General features: G+C 41.2%; 1 protein-coding gene across 3 annotated transcripts in view; it reads right to left on the bottom strand.

Moving 5' to 3' along the window:
- Positions 1–21,056, bottom strand: part of LOC146560994 (cGMP-dependent protein kinase 1) — a 100,033-nt gene extending 78,977 nt beyond the window's left edge. The window contains exons 1-2 of one of the 3 annotated variants that reach the window (XM_085296660.1): positions 20,555–21,056; positions 10,190–10,356 (exon numbers count right to left, since the gene is read on the bottom strand). In XM_085296660.1, coding sequence (XP_085152786.1) covers positions 10,190–10,356; positions 20,555–20,811 — 424 coding nt within the window. In that variant the 5' untranslated portion in view covers positions 20,812–21,056. Of the gene's footprint in view, positions 1–10,189; positions 10,357–16,734; positions 17,388–18,911; positions 19,163–20,554 lie in introns of those variants that run through there. The other 2 variants (XM_085296661.1, XM_085296659.1) reach the window with 2 other exon arrangements.
- Between the last annotated feature and the right edge of the window lie 5,817 nt (positions 21,057–26,873).

Genomic DNA, 26,873 nt, shown 5'->3' with positions numbered 1-26,873 from the left:
TGATCAGGTGGATTCAGTGATTGTGTTCAATGACAATAGTTTTTAGAAGTGTTCCAGAGCCCGTGCATTGATTTTCACTTCAAAATCATTTCTGTTTTTATTGCAGTGCTGCCTGAAGGTCATGGCTGTTCAGTGTTGTATTTCAGCTTTGGACCTTGTGTGCAGAGATTTCTCCATATTCTGTCCCTAGTAAAGACTCAGCCTCTCCAGGAGACTATTTTTACTCTTAATATCCAGTCATGTTACGAATTAAAGTGCTTTTTTTGTATTCTATGTTTTTATTACATAATTTTAACAGCCTTTTGCACCCCAGTCAGAGTTTCTTCAAACAAATTACTGATATCACAGCCACATATTCGCCAGCATTCGATGTAATTGGTTGATTGTGGGGTTTAAAATATTTTGCAGATCATTGGATTCTGTTTGTATTTACACTTTTAGATGGTGCCTGTTGTCTGTTGGGTGGCACTTACTAAGATTTTTCTCGACCAAAGTGGTGGACGAACAGATTTTTATCTGGTTATTAAAAGATTAAATGGCATTTGATGAGCTGTGAATTGTCTAATCTCCTTGGCTGATAAAATACTTTGAAAACATCTTAGATAATCTACAAAAATGCTTTGTATTCAAGTTTAAAACTAGGCTTTTTTTTGAGAAACTGCCATTTGCTTCTATCGTACAGAACATTAAAGCTCACAAACAGACAGAATACACACAAAGCTGGTTTGTAACACTGCTTTGTACCTTGCAGAAAACCACTGGGAATTCCCACGTCGAGGCAGAGGGTAATTGGCAAAAGCAATCAAAGATCAAAAGGAGAACAAAGAAATACATTTTAACTCAGGGGAATCAATAAAAAAAAGTTTGCAGTGAACCAAAATTTTAATAAACCCTTTACTCTAAGTCCTCTGAACCTTGACTCCACCAATACCGACTGATGAATCTGCCTTTCCTAAACTCACAGGCTTCTTCATGTAGGTGAGTTAACAATGACACACTAGAGAGTGATACAATCCACAGGTGGCAATATGGTTGACAGTCGGAGAGAGCCTTTTCTATATACTGCTTCAGTGTGGATGTGTGTGTACTCACAGAGACACCCATGTGTGTGCATGTGTTAGTCTCGGGGTGATGGAAGGATTACTCTGTCACTGTAGCAGAGCAGATTACTGGTGCCCCATTTTGTAACCTGATTCTGAACCTCGACAAACACAGCTTATCCTGTCACACTCAGCAATACTCCAAGACCACCAGCGGTGAAATGTAACTAAATACATTTACTTGAGTACGGTACATAAATAAAAACTCTGATGTAGTCATATTTAAAGTTTTCCACGTTATGCCAATGTGTTCTTCTACTAAAACGTCTTACTAAATCCTCAATATTATTATTGAAGCTACCCATAAGTATATGAAGTGATTAAAATTAGCTCTATCAGTAACACTGAACTGATATCAATAATCCAAAACAGTTGTGTTGATTGATTTCATCCATAAAATGTCTAAAAATCTAAACTGCTTTCTTTATGGTTTACTTCTGGACTTGCAACTCCTACAAACTGAATTCTGTGTTGGTGAAGATAGTCGGAGAGAGCCAACTCGAGTAAGTGGGTGGAAATCGATGATTGCTTTGTCAGCCCAAAAAACTTCACTGTGAGTGAGCACAAGCGATGGAATAAGAATCTGCATCACAAGTAAGGTTTGCAGCAAATATTCTTTCTGAGAAGCCGAAGAACATTACAGTAGTATTGTACTCTGTCAATCTATAAATCCATTTTCCTAACCTTTTATCCACGGCTGCAACAAGACTGGATCATGTCTCCGCTTTTGCAGTGTGAGGGGTCATATACACCTTGGACAGCTCACCAAGCTTACCCTGGAGACAAATTCATAATGTGCAATGCCAAAGTAAAAAAAAACCCACCAACAACGACTACTACAAGTAATCTTCAGATTTCACTCCTTTAGGCAGGGACGAAACAGGCTTTCATATTGAAGAATGCTGTTTGATCTACTGTTTGCTGTGTGGGAGACCTGGATCTTAACACCAGTGATAAACCCTCCACATCAAGTCTGGGAAAGTTTGACACATAAGTTAATATTTCTCTCTGTTAGCTCTTTTATAGCTGTAGTAAAAAGGCAAATCAACTACTGCAATTAGTCAGAAAAGGGCTTCCAGGAAACAATCCAGACAGAAGCAGTCCAGAGGTGCACAGGGACACAGCCCTGAAGGGGGTAGCAGTTATTCAATCAGTCCATCAATCCGTCAATCAATCTATCATCCATCCATCCATCTATTTGAATGGCTGGAATTCACATGCCTTGGGAGGCATTCCCAAGCCACCTGAAATAAAATCTCTATAGCATGTCCTGGTCTGCCACAGTAGAACATGCCCTGAAGACTTCATTTAGGAAGCACCCAGGAAACATCTTAGTCAGATGTCTCCTACCAATGTGGAGGAGAGCCACAGCTATTAAATAAAGCAAGGTTTTTGCTTTTTGTGGCAACGTTTTGGAACTTTTAGACTGAGATGGTAAAATTATAAGAAAACCATGATTATGCAGGCAAACGTTCAAACTTTATAAATGTTAATAACCATCTCAATAAAGTTTAAATAACTATTAAAGTCTTACTTGAAGTACTTGATGGTAATACGTTTGCTTAAATCGCAGTACTTCTGCTCTCACTTTTATTTAAAGCTCCACATGCTTCTTCCATCATTGATGACCACCACCTCCCCATGCACTCTCAAACATGGACATCCTTTTACAGCAACAAGTTTACAGTACTCTGCCTTCCTTTTCCCAACATGAATGTAATTTCAAGCACTTGCATAATATTCATCTCATCGGAGGCTTTCAAGCCCTTTTTCCTCCCTGTCTCTGTCAGTACCACCTGGTTCCTTCTCTGCTTCTCTTATGTCACACACAGACTCTGCTTTCATCGTCTTTCCAGATGAGGAACACTCGAAGCGGGGTTGGCCACAAAGGGGATAAAGGCTCAGAGATCATCCACAAATTATTCACTAATTCTTTCTCTGAGCTGGATTCATCAGCCTCAGCGGAGTTAAAATGAGGATCAATTCCTATTCTAAGTAGGGAGAAAAAAACAAAGGCTTTTACAGACTAATCGGAAAGATAACAAAAAACCCAGAGAATATAGAGGGAATGGCTGAATGAAAATAAGGTAAGATGGACAGAAGGGGTGAAGAGTAGCAGGGAGAAAAAACAGTACAGGAAAAAGAAGCTGTGGACAAGTGGAGAGGCGTAGTGACAAGTGGACAGATTGGGGTCAAAGTTGGTAAAATGTGAGAAGGAGTGATAGAAGGAAATGTGCATGTGTCTGGTCTCTTGTAGGAGCATTTGAATAGATAACTTTTAGCAGTGTGTCTGTGTCTCTGTGAGAACACGTGAGAATGAAAGAAAGTGGCAAAGGGAACCACTTAGATGCAGGGAGGGCAAATGAGAAAAGACACTTGCCAGAGAAAGAATATTTTCATTTGGTGTTCAGGGCAGATGGTGCTCAGCTCAGCGTAGATGAGATTATTAGTCTGTAACACACTCAATCGCACTATTTGCACATAAATTACACATTAGCCAGAGTTATATTCTTCTTGATAGACGTATTTCAGATCATTAATCTATTGTATGTTAGTAGATAGACACCGTCCTGAAAAATCAGCAAGCCATCTGAATTTTGTGCAGTTTTTTAAACCCACATCCGTGCCTCTTTGCCCTCTCCTTTCACTGCTTTTCATTTACAGTGTTGCGCTGCTGTATAGCAAGTTTTGAATCTGCTTTATTCACCATTAAAATGTCAGCTTTTAAATTATGAATAAAATGATGTTTGTAAGAGGAATACTTTTCTGAAGGCTCTTTCACAGGACTTGATTTTTCATGCCTCGCTATTGCATCAGCAATGCCATCCGTGAAGTGAAGAAGCAAAATAATACATAATAACACAGCAGTCGCAAAGAATATTGTTATTACACATATATCGTGCAGCATACTTGACTACACTTACTTCTATGCCTGTATTGATAGGCGGGGGGATTTGGGGGATGGTTTAAATGTGCAGGTACAAAGCTACAGGACTGACAGTTCTTTTGGACATTATTGCAAGTACAAATCTCTAACCTTTTCCCCAGATGACGCCTTATTAAACCTCCACTGAGAGCCTCATTAAAGTTATCATGAGAGCTGATAGCACATATGTGCAACTCAGTCTCCTGTCAGTGATTGCATTGCACGTCGTGCTACAAAAGGAGGGTGCACATACACCCAAATGGTTGAATATTGAGTTTTGAAAGACGCCTTTTCAGGCTGTGCACGAGCCTCAGCAGTGTGTTATGTTTGATTATTAACCTACTACTGGCTGCTTTTCAGTGTAGCAGTTGTTGCATCAAATATTAGCTTCATGCTGTATTCTCAGGGGGCAATCAAACCAAAATTTGTGCTCCTCCACATTTTACTTGGCTGAGCTGCCCTCCCTCAAGATGCACTGACAGCAACAGCGGCAACAATTTTAAGTCTGCATTATTTAAGTTGCCAGGCAACAATGCAGTGCAATGGCTTTGTGCACTTGTGTTTCTGTGACCAAATGCATTTGGTATTTTCACATTACGTCATTAATATGCAAATAATTAAAATGACCAGAAGTAGCCTCTTTAGTCATTACTGAAGGTATTAGCAGTTGTAGGGAAAGCACTGAAAGCAGTGGTAATACTGAAAGTATTTGCCCTAGATCTTGTGTCCTCTCACACCTGTGACACTGAGTCACACTCAGGTGCCCCTGGTGATTACGTCTCTAAGCCCTGCTCAAAATGAAAGAGGAGTCCATCTCCCTCATCTCTGCCTCATTGGTCAGTTAGAACAGAGAGCAGCTCTTTGAGGACCGCTGGCTATCGCGCAGCATAAAGTCACCTAAACCGTAACATCTGTCTAACTTTCAGACAGCAATAATAATTAATTGAGAGTCCTACAGAAATTGGCCAGCATGTTACTTGGTTAGCTGGTACGCTGGTTGTTTCTTACGTCCATTCATTTTTGCTTGACTTGCTTGAGGAGACTTGTTTACATTGCTTCTCACAACAGATGTGCTTTTTTTCTTGTTCTTTTTCTTGTTGGTCATTATTATTACTCTTGTTTACGTTTAACTTATCTTTAGCCCAATTTTGCTTCAATTTGGTCATGCTGTTTCTTCTGCTTGCCTGCCAAAGCACTTCAATCAATTATTATCATTTTGACTTGTGGTTAATTAGTCAGCTAAATAGTTAATTAAAGACGATTATTAGGTTAACAGGCACACGTGATGCTATGATTTTACGAGTTATGAAATAGATGTTAGAGTGATATGTTTTCACGTCGTGTTTCAAAAACACAGCATGTGAGCTAGTGTGCCAGAGAGGCGATAAGGTGTCAGTAGAAGCTGAAGGGAGGATAAAATATGCCATAAAATTAAAATGCAGACAGAAACCTGTGTCTCTCATTTTTCTATGCTGCTAATGTTTCATTAACGCTACATGCAAACAGATCGATTTCCAATGTCACGTCATAAGGAGTGATAAAGCATCAGATGCTTCTACTGTAGAGAGAAACTAGTGTCTCGCCATAGCAGTAAACATTTCTGTTCATTGTTATTCTGAGGTATAGCTCAGTAAAAGCAGAAGAAAAAGAAGTGACTGTCAGAAGTGGTTCGGTATAAGCTTCAAAACAGCACATTGTTCATTTCTGTCTTATTCAGGCTTTCAAGTATGCCACTTAAACTTAAACACATTCTTTTTTTCTTGATCTGTCAGGATATTCTACTTGCCTCGCCTAACAGCAGGTCAAATAAAATAATTGGGAGCGTAACGTATTTGTGTAGAGAAAATGTCAAATCCTGGGTGCGCTGTGAAATCCCCTGAACACATCCACCTGAATAAAATGGCACACGGTGCATCAAGTGCTGCCTTGACTATGTTAGCTTGTCAAAGTAGCTGTCAGCGTACCATGAGCACTCCAGGTTTGGAGCTGAGTCTACTGTAACGTTACCTCTCCCCTCACTTTCCTCACTTTTCTGTCTGCGATCCATGAACACTCAGTAAAACTAATAAAATATACAGCAAGGGCAGTCATCTAGTTGTACCTAAAAGATGACAGATAGAGGAAAAAAAATACATAATTCAGATTCTTTGCCACGTATGTTTCAATGTTTCTTCGTTCTCTTTTTTCATTTTTTTTCCTTGGATGCGCTTGTTTCTCAGACAGGGTGAAAGATGCAAGACCAAGAAGGAATGTTAAGTAATATTCAAATATAAATGCAAAGTTGGCAAGATGAAACGTAGTAAGGAGAGGTTGAATATATTTTGTTGTCTTAATAAAAGCTGCCAAGTGGAGGAAACTTGTTCTGGTTTGTAATTCAATTCAAATAGTAATTATGTGCAATCACAGAAGAAAAACACAATTCTTTACCATTCCATTAAGCACCAAACCATTAAATGTAACCATGTTAAGACTTATATCTAAACTAGCGCACCTGTTCAACAGAGATCTGCAACAAATTTGATAATTAATGTCTTCTTTTAGCTATTCTTTGCAAGTCTACAGATTTTTGGACCAGTGGTGAGATTGGACTTTATGTCACCTTTTGTGGCCCGAATGACAGATTGAGACCAGATCTGACAGGTTAGTCAATAAATGAAAAAAAAATCATTACTTGCAGCCCTGAAAATATCTTTAATCTTAGAAACCACAGGTAACCTTCAGATTTGGCAGGTTTGCAACTTCTCGTGATTCATGTGTGACCTTTGGTGAACAACACAAAACCATTTACTATGTCACTTTGAAGAATCCCTCACCTGGCAGCTGAAGTAATCAATATTCACATTGTAAGCCAGTCATGTGATCTTAATAGTCTTTGCTTTAGTTTTGCTGTGGCCCACTATTCAACTGTTTAATTTAACAATTGTATTCTCGAAATTGTACAAAATGTCACTTTTTTAAAGTTTTTGGTGATGTAGATTTCATCTTGTCTTTTAGCAATCCTTGTAAAGGACCCATTGGAGTTATATTTAGACACGTCCCACAAAAGCATCATTTGTCAGTATGCCAGAACCACATTTTAACCCCAAAAATTACACAACAAAAGCAAAAACAACACAAGTCTTTTTTTGTGCCCAGTCTCAATCAAAGTTAGACTACGAAACATGCGCTGGAGTGTTCTTGGTCCCTTAAAAGAGGGCCGTCACCTCGCCCACCATCTGACAGTATCTGATAATGTGGGAATAAAATGCTTTTAATGATTCAATCTCTATTCTGGAAACTAGAGACTAGACTCTGTTCCATTTTGCATTAGGCGATACTTGAAGTCCTTGATCTGCACCTGTTTAAAAGTTTCCACGTCTCCACCTAATAAAAAGACAGACAAAACGGCAATGCAAGAACCTACTTAACACTGCTTCCTACTGCAGCAAACACATAGTCATTAGATTAAGATGAATGAAATCTATGAAAGAACTCAAATGGCTTTTTTTCCCCCTCTCAAGTAAATACTTCATAGTAATTGGACGTGATTGTGCGAGTTATTATCATTACAATCCACCTGTGTGGGTCTTTGCGGGTGACACAGCCAATCAAAAATCTATCCCATCTCCATGGAAACACGAGCTTTTGTCTCTGTTGCAATCACTGCTTTTAAAAGAGAACTGATGTCAATTATAGCCCGGTAGATGTGAGCTGAGCGCAACAAACATTCATGAAGGCAGCCATTGCTAAGCAGGCAGACTCATCATAGAGGCAAGCCAATGCCAGGATTCATTCTGTGTCTGCAGCTCTTATTATTTTCGTCTCATCTCAAATTATCAGGTGCATCTGCAACAACAGATAACTGTCCTGTTGTTGTTTCAGCTGGGAAGCTGTGAAACTGTCTGCAATTTCAATCTATAACTAGTAGGCGAAACAAGTTATGCGCCCTCATAGTTAAAGCAACTATAAACTAGGAGTGACGTTTAAATGCATCATTCATATTACCACTGTTATTATTGTTATTATTGGCATAAGAGTTGTTTACTTGTGCCTCATATCCCTATATGATGCATAATGGATATGTCAGCCCTGTGGCAAAACATTAACGACTACCCTGCCAACTTTCAATAATAAATGACACAACTGCCTGAGCGGCGAACACTTCATTTGCCAGGAAAATGACGAACAGCGCTGAGTGGATGCAGCTATGTGTTTGACATAAGACACCGACATCCCGTCAGCGTGGATTAAAATGTCACCAACCGTTACGGGCTTCTACAGACCTTGGTACAAAGTCGTCCGCCTTGAGCTATTGGTTTCAACATTTGCTTTTATGCAAAATAGATCAAGGACAGGGACAGTCGGGGTGAAAGCTGCTGGCAAAGGACTCGCTGGGACACGAGAGAGGGGAACAGAAAGGCGATCATAGAGCAGAACGGAAGTCAGAGAGAGGCAGTAATGTTCACTAAAGATAAATATGTTGAGCCTACCCTAAGGATTCAAAAATGCAAAATAATTTAATTAATTAATTAAATAACATGTAATATTAGTGTGACACCGCTGAACTGAAGCCCTTCTACCAATTACATCGCAGCTTTCGCCTCTATCGCTGTCAAAGAGGAACCCACAAAGCCCCTTACAGATTTGTATCTTTCTTTTTTTTTTTTCAGTTGTGCTCGACAGGAACCTATTCATCAAGTCAGTGTGGCGCTTGCTCATTTGTGACCTCACACCTTTGGCACACAGCATTCGTCAGGGACAGAGTGAAATCTACTGACTGTGACCGCAGACTTTTGTAGACCTGTGTTCAGCAAGGCCACAGTGGTTTATCACACATATAGTTTCTTTTATTAAAGGTAAGAGAGATGAAAAAATACAATTCCTAATGTTGTTACAGCAACCCAGCCCTTTCCCAGCACCACTGTTATTTCTGGTTACCAGTGTATAGTCCACTGTTGGGTTTTGCATATGTTTTGTATGACTCTTTACATATCAGAGATACAGATAAGGGCAACAAGTGGTGTTTTTTTTCTCATGACGGGGGTGTGAGCTAGGATAGAGGAAGTACTCCGATCATTTATGTAAGCTCGGCATCAGTGAAAAAATACTCTATTTTATGTTGAAGTCACCATATAAAACTTTGGACAGTACACAGCTATTATCAGAATCATATACAAAGAGAATCAGTTTAGTTTAGGTTGAATGAAGTAAGTAGGGTTTTATTTGTGGGAAACAGAAGGAAAGTTCTGTAAAAGCTGAGGTATTTCTTCCTGACATGACAAATCCCACCTGCCTGAGTTTTGAGACAAACAAGCAGAATTATAGATTTGTGGCATAATTGAATTCTTTTCCATAATTCCTTCTTTGAAATACCGCCTTCTTATTTTAGTCCTCCTTTCCCACAAATCTATTTTTAACAATGTTTGGCCGAATGGGGATCCGGGAAATGTTTCTCTAGCACAATTATAAAAGTCGGTGGCCCACAATAGAGCAAACAATCAATTTTCTAGATTCATTCTTCATAGTTAAATATTATCCTTTAAATGCCACAGTCCGCACAAGCCCACAAGACTCATGCTCACTGCCTCTTGGTTACTGCCTCGCTTCTCACTGCTCAGCCGAGTTTTAAAGTGAAGTTACAAGGAGTCGAGCGGTTAAATACTAATATATTCATTCTATAGTTCAGCCTTTGAATGTCCAGATTTACCTCTGCATTGGAATGAATTATATTGGGCAGGCACTAACTGAGGCCGTTTTCCCTGAGGTCAACTCTATTGTAAAGGATGATGGCTCCCTGAACGTTTCACCGCTGAATCGCTTGCCCTTTCACAAATCCCATCAGCGCCACAGTGGACGCTGTGTTGCTGTTGTTGTCACCAACTCTTAGTTTTATGAAAGAAAAAAAAGAACCACATGCTGGTCAGTACTACTAAAAAGAACCTAATTAAACGGACTCGGCAAGCACACCAGAGCACACAAAATGACATCGATGTGACATGAGTGAATCATGCAACATAAGTCCCTTTCATTTATCCTCTGTGAATGCTATAATGGTTTATAAGATGTACACTTCTTCATAGATTAGGCAAAGTTTTATAATAACGGTCTTTTTAGAATCATTGTACCTGTGGTTTCACAGTATTTTAAGAATACCCGTTTTAGCAGCATGCATGTGTGCGTTTACCTTCCATGACGTACACCAGCGAGCCTACATCGCCCTCCTTAATGATGCAGCTGTCCTTCCCGTACTCGACAGGATACATGCAGTCCACGATCTCTTGGATCTGCGACAGCTCCAGGTTCTTCATGAAGTCATTGTCCAAGATGGCCTCCTTTATCAGTTCCTTGGACCTGGAGGCAAAGCCAAGCAATGTGAGACAGTCACTGTACAAGCACTGACTTGTGCATTCTTCATTGCAGAAGGACAAAATGAGACACAATAAGAGGTTTTGCAGGCGCACATCTCAAATAAAAACTGTTCAGCATGTCTCTTATTTCCAAGGCTATTTCATTCTAGCTTTAACGACTCAGCGCCTTTTCAAAAACATACCCTCAATTCAAATATGTCAAGGTGAAACCATCTCACCCGCCTCCCTCCCCTGAAAATTCTGAGGAAAGTCAATAAATAGCAAAATCAATGCCTAATGGATGCAGATTATTTCCATTCAGGGATTTACTTCTGAAAGCCAACTCGGCTTTCGGTTTGCAGAGTCATTAGGGCATTCCGCAGGTAAATAGTTTCTGCATTAACTATGCAACTGTCGGGAGAAAAGGTAATAAAGTGCAAAGCTAACGCGTGGTTGTCAAGGTGCAAGAGTGCTTGTCAGGTGGGCTGAAAGGAAACACAGGGCAAACGGAGAGGCAGGCGACATTATGAAAGGAGACCTGATAAATTATCTTCTAAATCTAGCAGCATGCAGTGGATGCAGCGCCAGAGGAGAGTAGAGATATTTGTTCAACAGGTGATAGCAAATCTGAAACCTGAAAGCAAGCATCAGTGTGACTGTCTGAGAAAGGTAGACGCGTTGAAAGAAGTCTGACGCGGGCCAGATCGCGAACAACGAGTCAAGATCACTCATTCACCGAAGCATCGCCACAGTTCCATTTGCTCAGCTGCACGCTGTGTATGTGCTTCTCTGGCAGCTAAATGAATGAGGTTATGTACCAGGGTTAAACCATTAAAGAGACCTCTCACACTGAGAAGAGAGGCCAATATCCTAATTCATAAAAAAAATCCACAAAAGCAGCCCACTATGCCCCGCAAGTAGTATTCAAAGGCACTGGGGAACTGCCTCTTGCCTTTTTGTGCTCAGTGCCCTTTTCAGAAACGGATTTCTTAGTGCATTGTTGATCACCTGGAGAGCTCATTGCTAAAAGGGCAAATAACCTAGAAGGCATTTATGAATCAGTGCTCCCACAACACGCAGGCTTCTCTTCTCCACTGCCAGCCTGCAGCAAAGTCCTCGCCAAGGAACAAAAGTGCATAAACAAAACTTCAAATTACAACATCAACAGTGCCCTTTTTTTTTTTACTTCTTTCAGATTTATGTTTTTCAACCTGTCTGTTATTTTGGAACAGCAAACTCTACAAACCTCCTCTGCAGATTCAAGTGTATATGAGGCCATGTTTCACTGCACAATGAGTGTTTTATTTCTCTTTATGCTGAACTTTTAAGGTCACTCAAACGCTTCTTCAATAAATCCTCAAACACATTATTGAGTCTGGGATGAGACAGTGGTGCTGTTTCAAATTTCTTTTCTTTTTTTAAATGCCAAAACACTTAAAAGAGCGATGCCAGTCTCTTCTCAGAAGCAGCTACCATTTGAGCTTTCACCAACATCTGCACATTTTATTGCACTGTTTTTACACCAGCTGAATTATTAGCGGGGCTCTAATAAATTGTGCTTTTCATTCATGACCATGAATACCAAATTAGGGTCTGAAGCCTGTGGATTCCGACCAGCGATGCTTTTCACACTCGCATATAAACGTGAGAAACTAAATTACCAGAGAACAACATTAGCTACGTGTCGTATTTCACTGGAAAACCCAAATAACGTTTTGGGGTTTTTTGAAAGCACACAAAAGAACCTTAATTCTCACATGTGGCCTCTGGATTTCTATAATCTTAAAGACAAAGATCATGTATGTGCATTCCTATAGATGTTCCACGATCCCTATACGTGTCATCTCTTCTCAAATTTTAGATCATTTACAGAATAACAAGAGCAACCAACCAACGCGAGAGGCTTCAGGCTAACAAGCTTCCAAATCCACTGGATTTTTTAATAGACTTGAATCGTAAATGGAGCTGCTCTAACTGAGCAACCTGGATTATAAAGAAGTTGTTTCTGCCCTTGAGAGTCTAAACATGCTGCTGTGCGAATTTTAAACAGGGAGGATTGAGGTGTTGCACTTATTTTTTATTCCCACTCCACAATCTATGTTCAGATCTGACTCCTTGCTCCTTGAGTTGTAATTTTTTGGGGGGGGAGTTGTCTGCAGGAAGAGAAGATCTCATTAGTTTGAAAGGAGCATAGTAATGGTGTGAAGCGCAGTTTTTTTGGACTGATATTTCATAATAGATTTCATTTTATGAAAAGACAGCACACTTTACGCATAATTAACTCGAGGCATTTTCACAGACTAACTTAAACAATTTTAGGAGAATCGAGCCAGGATATTGTCCAGCTCACGTGTAGCGTGCAACAGAAGATGATCTGCTTCTCAGAGCTGGCAGCACTCCTTTGTATTAGGTGAGGATGCTGCATGAGTAGGGTGCGCAGGTGGCAGGACATATGACAAATGACAGTGGTTTCACTATGACCTGAGCTATTCTCACCTGGGAGCAATTAGACGCTACATGGCCTTTGTGAGCTGGTAGAGACCACTTGAGGTCTGAATCTGACATTTTCACTCACACATACAACTGCACTTACCTGTCAAAAGTTTGGACACACTTTCTCATTTACTACTTTCTACATTGTAGATAGATGCTGAAGACATAAACATATGAGGCAAAATACAGTATATGGAATTATGTAGCATACAAAAAATGATAAATAATTGTAAATATGTCTTATATTTTAGATTCCTCAAAGTAGCCACTCTTTGCTTTGTTGACAGCACTGCAAACCCTTGGCCTTCTCTCAATGAGCTTCATGGTGCAGTCACCTGAAATGGTTTTCACTTCACAGGTGAGCTTTGTCAGGGTTCATTATTGGAATTTCCTTCCTTGTTAATGGGGTTGGGACCATCAGTTGTGTTGTGCAGAAGTCAGGTTAGTACACAGCTAACAACTGTTAGAATTCATAGTATGGCAAGAACCAATCAGCTAAGTAAAGACAGACAACAGTTCATCATTACTTTAAGAACTGAAGGTCAGTCAATCTGAAAACTGAGGATAAATTCATGGAGTCAACAGCCTCAGAAATACCAAGTTAACAGCACCTCAGATGAGAGGCTAGATAAATGTCACACAAAGTTCCATTAGCAGACACATCTGTACATCAGCTGTTCAGAGGAGGCCTTTATGGTCAAATAGCTGCTACAAAACCACGACTAAGAAAAAGCAACAGCAGAAGAGATTTGTTTGGGCCAAGAAACACAAGGAATGGACATTAGACAAGTGGAAATCTGAGCTTTGGTTTGATGAATCCACACTGAACCAGCATGGCTACCACAGCATCCTGCAGCGAGATGCCATCCCATTCGGTTTGCTTTTAGTTGGACCATCATTTATTTTTCAACAGGACAGTGACCCCAAACACACCTCCAGGCTGTGTAAGGGCTATTTGACGATGAAGGAAAGTGATGGAGTGCTGCGCCAGATGACCTGGCCTCCACAGTAACCTGACCTAAACCCAATCGAGATGGTTGGGGATGAGATGGACCTCAGAGTAAAGGCAAAAGGGCCAACAAGTTCTCAGCATCTCAAGGAACTCCTTCAAGACTGTTGGAAAACCATTTCAGGTGACTACCTCATGAAGCTCATCGAGAGAATGCCAAGAACGTGCAAAGTAGTAATCAAAGTAAAGGGTGGCTATTTTGAAGAATCTAACATATAAAACATGTTTTGAGTTATTTCACACTTTTTTGTTTGCTACATAACTGCATATGTATTCATTCATAGTTTTGATGCCTTCAGTGAGAATCTACACCATAAATCATCATTAAAATAAAGAACCATTATATGAGAAGGTGTGTCCAAACTTTTAACTTGTAGTGTATGTCAGTTACATCTACCATCTACAAAAGTCCAGGCCTGCAGTACATGTGTGAAAAAGGCTCAACAGGAACTAGCTGGAAATCTTTTTTTTTTTCCAAGGCTGACCTCCAGTCCACTGGAAATGTGCCTCATTGACCCTATTTCTGTTCAATTTACACCCAGGAGATTTAGGGCAGACATGATCGTGGCCATTCTTGAGCAACATCTTCCAAATCCAACCCTTATGAAAACATCTGCCTCCGTCTCCTTTGTGAGAGCGATATATTTTCTTTCATCCACTACAGAAGTTTAGACTGAGCAAGTTCAGTCTTCCTTAAAAGGAGAAACTATGCTCTTTAAGGAGGAAAAAAAAGGCATGGCAGAAAAGTGGGAGAGGCCAGGAGAAATAAAAGTCAGAAAGAGGGAAAAGAATGGATAGCATACGAGTAAAGAGTGCTCTATGGGCCTTGTAAAGAAGATAAAGAGAGGGGAGAATGAAAGAAAAACACAAACACTTAGCCAGATCTAACAGATATTATCAGTAAACTTCAGTAACAAAGGAAAATAAAGAGTTAGTGAACTTGTTTTAGCCCACAGTATAAATTAACATGCACAAAAAAACAACAACAACAAACTCAATCTAAATGAACTGCTTTTCTACAGAAAAATATAAACTTCTCCAAATTACTCAGGCAAAGATGTCCAACCAGTTTGGACATCTTTGCCTGAGTAAGATAAGAACAGTGCTCAACTAATAAGAGAACAAGCGCAAAAACACACTACAGTCATTTGCATTCAACACTGGCTGTTTTTCAATTATTATTTTTTTCATCTCTATGCTTATTAGAAGGGCAATATTAGAGAAAATGCCATTCTCTAACAAATGAGGAGTGTGAACAGGTGTGGCAGACGTTTAATGGAAAATTGAAGCTGTCGCTGAGAGAGGCTTGATGGAAGTTCAAACAGCCTCATTGTAATGAGTTAATTTTTAGCTTTCCTTTGAGGATCATCATCAGAAATTATTTAAGAAACCGCTGCCACTCATCTTTTCTTTCTTTTGAAATCTTGAAATAGTCTTTTCCCATCATAATTGATATTTTCTTAACTGGAGATTCTCTCTGATCTGTTCCAATATTAAATCACGGGATAATCAACCACTTTTTGAAGTAAAGTGCTAAAAGTCTTGACAAGAGTCTCAAGAAAATCACTTAATGAAGTCTCAGAATTACGCCAGTTATTAAAAGAATTGGTCACTCTGGTGTTTTCCTCAGCTAACCTTCCAAACCAGTGTTCAGGATCTCAGACAAACAAAAAAATACACATAAGAAAAGAGCGTTTTGTGTGCTTTCACAAACCCAGGGAGCTGACAGGTATAACAAAGACTAATGGCTTTTTGCTGCTCAGATAAATAAATCCCTTCATTTTTTGAATCTTCTTTGATGAAATCTTTGTTGTTGAGTTTGTTTGCGTGTCAGTCGAATAATGACATTCGTATCTGACGTGACTGATCTCACTGTAAAATCTGAAGGCTGTAATCTTTTTTCCTCTTAGGCTTAAAAAATCAATATGAGAATAGAAAAAGATAACTTAGCTCCAGGACTCGTAATATTCCAATCACTTCCATAGGAATGATCCCTTTTATTTATTTTTGGGAACTCGAGTATCCCGCTAAGCATTTAGGGCAATATTTTCTTTTCATTAAATTCAATATGTGCAGTTTTTAATATGTTTAAAGAAATGTTAGGTAAATATTCTCCCTGTCAACCAGGGGAGTGTTGATTCATAATAGCTCAACCTTTAAACCAACAGAGAGATGGATTACTTCACAACAGAAGGCAAATTTAGTGCCAGCCTACATTTAAGATCCAGACCTCCTGTTTCAGACCACGTCGAGCAGGAGAGCCGTATTTGCGTAAGAGTTTGGAAAGACAGAGGGAGTGAGAAAGACAGAAATCATAAGGTAAACATGCACAGAGAGCCTGTTAAGACTGCCTGTCACAGGATCACAGCTTGTATAAAACAGGCACTGATACATTACACAGAGTCCCCACCACCAGTTCTCCAAACCGGGATGGCATGCAAATTCTCCCTCATATTTGACTATGATCAAGTTTATGTACAGTCAACTTTTGATCGTTATGTTGCTCATAATCCTGCTCATGGGCGTCACTAGGGACAGCTTCACGGATTCTTGAGGTTTTAATATTTGTCTCATTTTGATAGTTGAAGATATCGTGTCATTGCAAAAACATCCGCTGTGTGTGTGTGTGTGTGTGTGTGTGTGTGTGGGGGGGGGGGGGGGGGGGTGTTCTTGGTGCGCGCGCATGAGTACGTGGAGAGCACTGCCTCATTATCCCAGTGTGCGCTACAGGTGAAGTACCTGCTGCGCCACACGCATCATTACGCACAAGAATCGAAAAGGTGACAAAGACTGAATCAATTCAGACGGAAGCATGACAGTGAATGCAAAAATATCGAGCATATTAAATATAAAGACTGTGGGTAGAATTTGAACACCTACTGCTGGCTTTTGGGGTAGAACGGTAGGGTGACATGGCTAAGATCCTGGATGTCGAAGGCAGTGGGTTCGGCCGAAATTGCCTGCCTCTTCGTTCGCTGCTGCTCTTGCAAGTCGTTCTGCTTGTGGACCTGCTGGGTCGCCGGTTTGATGACGGAGCGGTATTTGTCCAGCTCGTTCTGTAGTCTCTGTATAAGCTCGTCTTTCTGGTCGAGCTCCAGCTCCAGCTCGTCGATGAGGGCATCCCTTTGGCGCAGCTCCTCAATCTTCTCCTGGAGCGCGTACTGGAGGTCGCGCAAGGTGCCCATTTTAATCGGCGACAATGAGCGACTTCCCAGGAAGTTTATCTCAAGGTATGCAGCCGAGTCTTTATCCTTTCTGCTCTGCCACGCGGCTCACAAACTTTATTCGTCATGAAAAGCTTGAGAGGAAGGAACCCCTGTCTCTGCTGTGGCTGATTCTGTCTGTCAGAAACAGATGTTTGGGGATTAAAAAGAACGTGGCACGCGATCGTCAAGGTAAGCACAGAAAGCGTCTCAGCCACAATCATGCAAAGTTTACTCTCTCCCTCTCTCTCGCTCACTCCCTCCCTCCCACGGTGCTGTGACAGCGGAGGACCGTCCTCCCCGAGTGCGTCAGGCTGCGACCCGGTGAGAGCGCATGGCGAGAAGGGCGCCTACAGGAATCTGAAGCACAGTGCAGTCTGCCACTCCAGAGAGAGAGAGAGAGAGAGTCTCCCATGAAGCCACTGCTCTAAGAACCATGTCATCATACCTCGGCATCTCACCCTGAGGCTGCGTGTAACAAATAGATGAGCACAGGAGCCTTAATAGAAGTTGAAGGTGATGGAAAACTTAATGAACCTCGGTGTAAAAATATGAATGAAGATGTTTTCAATATTTCATTTGAACCTGAATGTTGTTTTTCATGTTGTGTTGGGTGTGAAGAAAATTAAACTTTCCCCAAACACTTTTCTGAATTAAATTTTGTTGCAAAATGGAGTCAGTTTGCTAAATTTCATATTTTTAAAAAAAGTGTCAAACAGCAGCAGCAGAGACACACACAAAAATGTCAGAGCTAATGAGGCGCAGCTCCGCGTTTCTCATCTAATCTGGTGTTGTATGCACTCCGAGCGCCGCTGGTGCCTGTCCACATTATCCCAATGACTCATCCGAAGCTCAGCGAACAGCATTTGGCCTCCTGCTCTCTGGACAAATTCAGAAGAGGATAAAGTGCCAAGAACAATCTGATAGGATGAGGACTTACTGAGGCTGAAATCGCAATTACTGTGCTGAGAGGATGAAGCGTCACCGGCTGACAGTGAGGACAAAAGCGAGGAGATTTCTCGGACTGCAGAGATAGGTGTTTTTGGTGCGGTGGTTTAAGACATATTTTTCCCGACAAAAAACATGTAAACAAACCGAAATGGAGACAGATGGTCTAATAAAAAGATCTCAGCTGCCCTCTTGTGGCGGCTTAAAGGATCAACGCAGACAATCAAGAATGAGGCATGGCACTGCTCTCCAGGCTGAGGATGATTGTGGACATTAAATCAGCATGTAGTGAGTGATACTGGATCATGAGAGCATTAAAATGTAGGATTTGGGGGATGTATGCGATTAATCGGAGGAATTAATATTAGTAATATCACTCAAAGTAATAACATGTAGGTCTGTGATTTTTAATGGGTAATCGGGGTTTACAAAGATCAAATGAAAATGTATTGAAACTGCATAGTAGCATGAAAAATGTTCTTCAGACTGTGCTTAAATTGCTAAACAGAGGCTGTTAAACTCGCCTGCCATGGAGAGCAACTTTGGGTCTCGTGCCTTGTAAAAGCACGAGACCCAAGCATAGTCTGGATGCTCGATATGAAAAGCCATGGAGTGAACCGTGAACCCTGCTCTTCCTGCTCTACTACCTGAACCGCAAGCTACAAAGCACAACAGAGGTAATCTGTGAAAGTTGAACATGAGAGGAAGACCTGCTCAACAACCAGCAAACCCAACTTTCTGTTTAAGTCATTCATTGAACCACAACAAAAGAAAACCATACAAATAATCCAATGTAGCGCAGTATTCTCTGAGCTAATTAAAAAAAATCATGGTTTATATTATCTTTGTTAAGGGATGGGGGCAGACCACAGAGCTTAAGCAGCAGCAAAGTTTGCTTCATAGCACCTGAAACTGCAGACGTCCGGAGATTTCAGGTTCGATGTTGGAGCCCCGCATCTTCCCATCAACAAAAAGCCCTCCCACTGTCCTTCAAAGCACCTCTGCGCTTTAAATTTCACCTCTCTAGCCATTCAAGTGAGCCCCTTTCCTATGCGGATCAATAGAAATAGGATCCGGAGCTCCATGCTGCAGTAATCTGAGGAGCGGGGCGGGCCGCCGCCTGGTGCCACGTCCTGATTCAGTGGGGTGCGCGTGTGTGGTGGTGGTGGATGAGGGGGGTCACACCGTCTCCTACTCCTCTGCGGCGCACAGAGGGGTCAGAGACCCCCAGCAGCTCATGTGGGCGCCTTCCACCAGACCCCGGCAGCACAAAGACTTCATGTCACTGCCGTTTTGCACGTTTTCTAGGTTTACTTCCGGTTTATCCTCAGAGCGCATGGGCACATTCCCGTCTGTCAACTCCTGCAGCCTTACTGTGGCACTTACTGTTACTCAGCAGCTGAAAATAAACTCATAATTTGATCACTTTGAGACCGAGCCATGCTTCCACTGGAAGGCTGACAATTTGATGGAGATACTTTATTTTTAACTTTAATGTAGCTCGTTTGCAACTTTTTCATCCCTCTAAAGTTGGGCTGTCTTGTGTTTGTTTGTCTGGGGGCTCTCCCTGCGGTTGTTTGCCTTTGAAAGCGCAGCGAGCATCCGTTGATGACTGCAAATGAGGACTTTCCTGCCTGCAGTTTATTAATGCAAATGAAGATTGGAAATAGTCTAGCCATGTTAATATTATTAACCCCATTGTTTCTTGCACTAAGCGAGTCAACAGGCTGATGTCTGCTTGTGCATGTGTGTGATGTCAATGTAATAAGTAATTTATTCTGATGGGGTTCTGATGATAGAAAATGAGGTGAGAATAAATTAAAAGAAAAAGTTCTTTGGCTAACTTTTTGGTTTTTCGAGTAAACACAGCAAAACCAAACTAAGCAGAGTAGGACTAAATAAAAATGCAGTTTCTTTTATCTATACAGACATCATACCTCAGATGAAATCCTCAAAATAAGGATTGTGAACCTAAAACGAGCACCTGAAGGTGATGAAGGAAGCATATGGCCAAACAAAGCGTTTTCTAATGGAGTATTAAATATCCTCAGACATGCACTTCGGGTCCTCAGCGTCCAGCTACTAAAAGCCAATAATGCATCGCACTTCCTCCTGTCTGTGTCCCGTGGGGCTGCCATGATGGATCTGATCAATTAGGAGCTCTTTCTAAAGCTTGCCTTGGAGCTGCGTCATCGGCCCGCAAGAATGGAAGTGCTCGTCCATTCATGGCAAAACTCTGAGTCTCCCATTTAGAAAAAAAGAAGATCATAAAGAGACAGAAACACTATGTGGAGACAAAGCACAGAGGAGCCTCAGTGAGCCGTGTGTGTCTGAGCCTCTAGTTTTTGTTTTTTGTCGCCACATGTATTCTCCTCTCGAAACAGAGTTGTACATCCTCGTAACGAAATGCTGATGAATAGTTTTTATGACCAGAAAAAATAAACTCAGAAGAAAAACACCCAGAAAATCTTTTAAGACGGGACACAAAGCAGACACATGGGCGCAATAACAGAGCAATAAAGTACGACCGCCTGCGTAAACTGTCTTACCAGTCGGACTTGGCATATTTTCGAAACGCCTGCCTTGACAGGTCCTGGTGCGTTTGAGGTTCCGCGGAGATGCCCTGCGCCCTGCGGGTCCTGGGTCCAATAAGTTGAGCGCTTGGCAGAACAGACTGACATTTGTGTAATTTTCTCTTCAGTTCTTGAATCTCGTCTTCCCGATCGGCAAGCCGCCTCTCCAAGTCCCTTATTCTCTCCTCCTTTAGCAGCAGGATCTTGGCAAAGTCGTCCTCCAGATCACTCATGGCGAAAATCTGCGTTAAACTTTGTCGATATTCTCCCCGAGGTGGACAGAACGATTAACTCCCAATACTCGTTTAGCAGGTTTGGGGGAGGAAAAAAAGAGATCACAAAAGATCCCCGTCTAAAGCGCGCAGGGTGATGATGCTCCGACAGTCCCCTTCACTGCGCACTTGTTTATTTCAGAAGAAAAGAGCAAAGCAGCGTTCAAATCCGGGAAACGGACGATTGATGGAGCAGCGCTGCGCTACAGTCCACCAAGCCTCCGGGGAGCTGCTGATGATCCTTCATTGAGAAACCAATTACAGCAGCTCTTCCTCTCAGAGGACGCAGAACTGGGCACTGGAGAGCCGAGACAACTCCTGTATAGTTCAGCCCGCTCACCCTGCAAACACACCACAGAGGAAGCCCAGTGCTGCTGCTGGCTGCTGTCAAATATTTGTTTACCATCTGTCTGCACAACCCCGACCCTCCCTTTGCGCGACAAAAGCGCACACATCACCTCCTTGACCTAACCTATTTCAAAAATCAATTGTCCCACACTCGCTTCACGGGGCAGTGGACCCGGTATGATCGATCTATCTATCTATCTATCTATCTATCTATCTATCTATCTATCTATCTATCTATCTATCTATCTATCTATCTATCTATCTATCTATCTATCTATCTATCTATCTATCTATCTATCTATCTATCTATCTATCTATCTATCTAAATAGCAATTGATTCAATGTTAGATATGAATAAAGGCTTTTTAAAGAGTTTGCACCTAAATTAAAGTTAATTACAACACACATTCCAAAGTGGGTTGCTCTAATGATGAGAGTAATCTGTAATTACACACTGTGGCACCACTGCTTATCACTTTTATCCTGGTTGCACTGTGAAGACTGGGAGTTCAATAATAGATCATCACTTCTCTCACTCTAATATTAATCACTGAAGCTGGACAGCCATTTCTAAGCACCATTTTTCATCTTACTGCCTGAGCGTGTTTCAACTGAATGGATTCATTGAGTGGGAAAGAAGAGGGGAGCTCATGGGTGCTAGGGGGTTGTTTCATTAAGATTCTGAGTTAAAAATAGCGCGAACAGATCTTCACTTTGCCGGCGCAGTTCAACATGTCTCACCCTTGACTATTGCTTGCCTTCTTATTATTCCAAACGGCTCTTAGGGGCTATAGCAGAGTGCTTGTTGCTGGAAAGTGTGGCTCTGCAGAACCTTTTGAGGAGTTTTATTGCGCATTATTCAAAAATTACTTTCCCATCTAAGCTGCAGCTCTTCAAAGGAGTCTTGGAGCGGAATAACAACCACATTAACATGTTGCAAACCCTCATGTATCCATATGAGAGTTGTGATAAACCGCGTAAGTCCTGCCTGGCTTGATAACTATCCTGAGAGTTATCGGGCCCGATTGCAGTGGTTCTAACCACGAAGCACATATGATGCACTTCTGATTCTGAAGCTCTGTGAGTGTGTCACATGTTTCACAGTAATTGTGAGCAGCAAAGACGAGATGAGAACCAGGGTCATGCTGTTATCAATGTGGAAAACAGTGATCGATTAATTATGTATGCAGCAGATACTGTGTCCATTATAATAGTGGTAAAATAAGTGTTACCTTCCGTGCCCCTGAATGGAGAATATGACTGCACTGAAAGACTGCTACTGACCTCCTATTCACAAAAAAGGACATTCATGCATTTGAAAATAAAGAAATATGCAGAGCATCATCAATTAGTTTTTAATTAAAGTGTCTTTGATCTCATACTGCTACCATAACCTAATGTGTATAGACATCATCAGCCTGAACTGTGTAGGTTTTCTTGTTTGTCCCAACGCCACTTTTTCCATGTTTACATGGAGGGGAGCAATGCTGCATTACCAGTTTCAGCTTGTGTTGTCTGAGCACTACATGGGTCATCTCTCTTGGATGCTGTGGCTTAGGTAATGGAGGCCAAGTTGACCTTAAGGCACTCGGAAATGGATGCTCTTACGGCACACAAGAACGGCCGCTCATGGGCGTCACTGAGTTCATGAGTGCTGAGTGTGCCCGCGCAGTAATAAAGGGTTCATGTGCTTCTGTCTTTGCAGCGTTTCTATAGCGTCTCTTGGAAGAGAAAATCCGGTGCCCTCTTGTCCGCCTCAGGGACAGATCAGCTTACGGAAGAGAAGAGGGCAGACATTAGTCACTGTTTTCCTGTAATACACTCGTGTGCGCACACACACACACACACACACACACACACACACACACACACACACACACACACACACACACACACACACACACACACAGACAGAGTTTGCACATTGAAGAATACGAGAGAAGAGGCATCTTGGGTATATCCAGACATATGCTTTCACATCATTATCACCCGCACACACACGTTTGCACAAAAAGATTGATGTAACTATTCACAAAGCTAAAATCCCTGCAGACACACAAAAGTGATCATGCCAGCAGCCTGTATGGAAACCTTAGAAGTGATTACTAAGTGCAATGGTAGGCGCAGTGTGTTGTTACATGGAGTGTCTTCCCCCTTGAGCCCCTTATGCTGTTCGTGTCTCTGCTGGTGGTCCCAGTGAGCCTCCACCAGCTGGCCGCCTGCCTGGGTCTGCGGTCCCGTGAGAGGTGGCACAGGCTCAGGGAGAGGATAAAAGACAGTGAGACATCATGGGCAGGAGAGATGCTCTAGCCCGGAGCAATCTTTCTCTGAGCATCTCCAGGCCTGTAAAATACCCCGCCAAATATACACTTCAGCAGCAATATGGCAACTTCATGTTGTATTCAACGTAGTATCGCAATGTAACATGATATCATGTCCAGAGCTGCAGATTGATCGCACGGCTCACACTGGAAATGGACTGAACCAGAGCGCAGGAAATTGACTTAGCAAACGCAATAGTGATACTTCCTTCCTGCCTTCTTGCATTAGTACTGTCAAAATCAGATCGGTGAGAAGGTGTGTTTCTTGTGTGTTTTTGTATCATTGCTAGGTCTGTAAATAAGGACTACTTTTAATATTGATCAGTGTGTCAGTGTATACTCAGTCAGGTGCAGTGATTTGTTTAAGAAATTCTTAAAGATGTTACAGTCAGTACTTGATATTTACAGTGGATCACATGACTACTTGCATGTGATCAACCCACAGAGAAATAGCACAAGACAAGAGCATTTTACAGTTGCTTCCTAACACAAAAGGAAGCAACCAAAACGGCAGATATGACCAGCCAGAGTTTACAGAGAGTTAAAGCCAGGCTTATATTCTGTGTGTGCACAGAGAGACAGCTATAATGGGGTGCTAGTGTTGAATAAGTGTGCCTTATCATTGTTTGAAAATAGCCTTATAGGTAAAGATAGTTCATGTTGTGTCTACAGCTTCTTTTCAGTGCAGAGATGAAAAAAACAGTTACTTGTTTAAGTAGTCCAATGACTTCTGACATCAACCTGTCAGTCAAATAATAGTGTAGTTAATCTTTTAAAGTACACTATGTTGCTAAAAGTATTCATTCACCCATCCAAATCATTGAATTCAGATGTTCTAATCACTTCTATAGCCACAGGTCTAAAAAATTAAACACCTTGGCATGCAGACTTTTTCCAGATACATTTGTGAAAGAGCGGTCACTCTCAGGAGCTCAGAGGATTCCAGCCTGGTACCGTGATAGGATGCCACCTGTGCAACAAGTCCAGTCGTGAAATTTCCTCACTACTTAATATTTAATATTATTTAATACAGAGTTTGTACAATACTTACCAGCCTGGAAGGCAATATTTGGTAATGCCACCTTTATTGTTCAACACAGCTTGAACTATCTTAAATTTCTTTCTTTAAGTAGTCTTCAGGAATAGTTCTCCAGGCTTCTCGAAGGACATTCGAAGCTCTTCTTTAGATGTGGGCGGTTTCTTCATTTATTCTCAGTCAAGATGATCCCACACCACTTTAATAATGTCAAATCCATGACTGATGGTGCTCAATTGTGTGCTTTTCAATCCAGGTATGCTTTTTACTGCATTGGCAGTGTGTTTGGGATCATTGTCATCCTGGCAAATGAAGCTGTTGCCAATCAGAAGCTTTCCAGATGGTATTGCATTTTAGATCAAAATCTGACGCTACTTTTCTGTCTTCATAACTCAAGCAGTTTTGAGAAGACCGCCAACACCACTGGCTGCAATACAGGCCCAAACTATGACAGAGCTTCCAGCACGTTTTACAGATGGCTGTAGACGCTCACCGTTGTACCTCCCCTAACCTCCCTTTTACACTTTTACAACCAAAATGTTCAAATTTGGCTTCATCACTCCATCAGAACTGTTAACTCCAATTTTCAGTCCAGTTCTTGTGTAATTTGGCATTTCCCTTCTTCCAGAATGGCTTTTGGATAGGCACCCTTCCACTGAGATGAGGTGTCAGTGCACAATAGATAGGGCCAGAGGGATCTCTCGGTTCCTATGTCAGGTCTTAGCCAGATATTTCTTAAGGACATGACTTTGGCATACATTTCACCTGCTGATAGTTTCTTTTAATTTGTTTATGCCAACACGTTTTTTGTTCTCCACTTTTCCTCAAATTAAGGACAGACTGTCACACCATGCTAAGATCCGCCAAGCTTTCTGTTAATAGCTCTTTGGAAATCACCTTGTTTGTGCAAAAATACAATTTTATGCCCATCAAAATGTGTTATATTTGACATTTTTCATATATCCAACTAAAGAAATGAGAACAAGTCATCTGTCTTTGCAACCAGCTTTTAGTAACAAAGTACAATTTAAAATGTAAATAATTCTTTAAGTTGTCTTCTCATTATGTGTAGACGCAGCACCGGTTCATCCCTTGAGTTAGGTGTCTTTTTTATGCTTGAATGATTCATAGGTCAGTCTAAATGACTTAACAGAAGGAAAAAAAACATTCCCAGAAAATGGACGATCCAAGGACTAGCTCCTTGTAATTAACATAAATAAAGCAACAAGGGGTGGTTCAAAACATCCGCACATACTGTAGATTCTTACGCTTGTCAGTTTGTTTCTGATCTCTCTACCAATAAAGTTTGAAAACTGTTAAAAACAGGTAACTGTAGTGCTGACATGAAGACAGTCACAATGCGCTGGGTGTGAAAAGACAGAAAAAAATGTGTACGAGAGGTGAACAGCAGGTCAGGAGTTATTGGCTGGAATGCTGCATTCCCAAGATCTACCAGGTGTGCTGGGTGACTAACACTGTAAATACTGATGACCCCAGACACATTTATGATGACTCTAAGAGTTTAAAAGCACTGTCCAAACAGACAGATGAAGAAAACATAATTTCCAGTTTGATATTGCAGAGAAGAAGCTCAGGAGGGAAAAGAACAGCTGTAAGTAGTAAAACACAAGAGAGAAAAGCAATCACACGTGCTGCATAACACTGAGTAACCCACTGAGGTCCTAAAATAATCAGAGGCAGTCTCATTTGTTTTTAAATGTTGGCCCCACGTGTCACTGAAACATAAACGTATGTTTATAATCGCAAAGACAGACAGTTAAGTTAAACTTAACAAAGTACCAAAACATTTCAGGAAGATAAATACATAATTTTGCTGCTGCGAAGGAAAAAAAAAATCAATTACTAGCAGTGATTTGTAACAGTTTTGTCATACAGGAGCAAGATAAAAAAGCACTTCTGTGTAGTGTTTTCAAGGTCATGAAGGAAAAAAGTTACCACAGAAATAACACACTCAGCAGCTACAGTGTAACAAATGTGTTTTGCTACACACATATTTGCTTTCTTGTTGTTGAGGCCAATCGGGCACCATTGCTGATTCTATCCTAAACCTCTTGACAGTGGAGCATCATCTATGAGAAGTGGTACTAGCAAACATCAAGCTAAAAATAATAATAATTTCTTCTGGTTACAATCTCTTACTGTCTGTTAGGTTTTCTAGTTGTGATAAATAAGTGGCTCTACAAGTGTTCACTTGAGCAGAGTGGGCAGACGGTACGAGGAGAAGACATACAAATATACAGACAGCTATTGTCACCGGTCCATTTCACCAAATCCACTTGAAATGACTCCTTTGTCAG

The sequence above is a fragment of the Mchenga conophoros genome, linkage group LG13, assembly GCF_057382185.1.
Source record: "Mchenga conophoros isolate Kocher_MC1m ecotype Shallow Benthic linkage group LG13, M_conophoros_male_GT1.1, whole genome shotgun sequence".
Lineage (NCBI taxonomy): Eukaryota > Metazoa > Chordata > Actinopteri > Cichliformes > Cichlidae > Mchenga > Mchenga conophoros.
The sequence above is the reverse complement of the archived record's forward strand: the minus strand, read 5'-3'. Positions and strand labels throughout refer to the sequence as shown.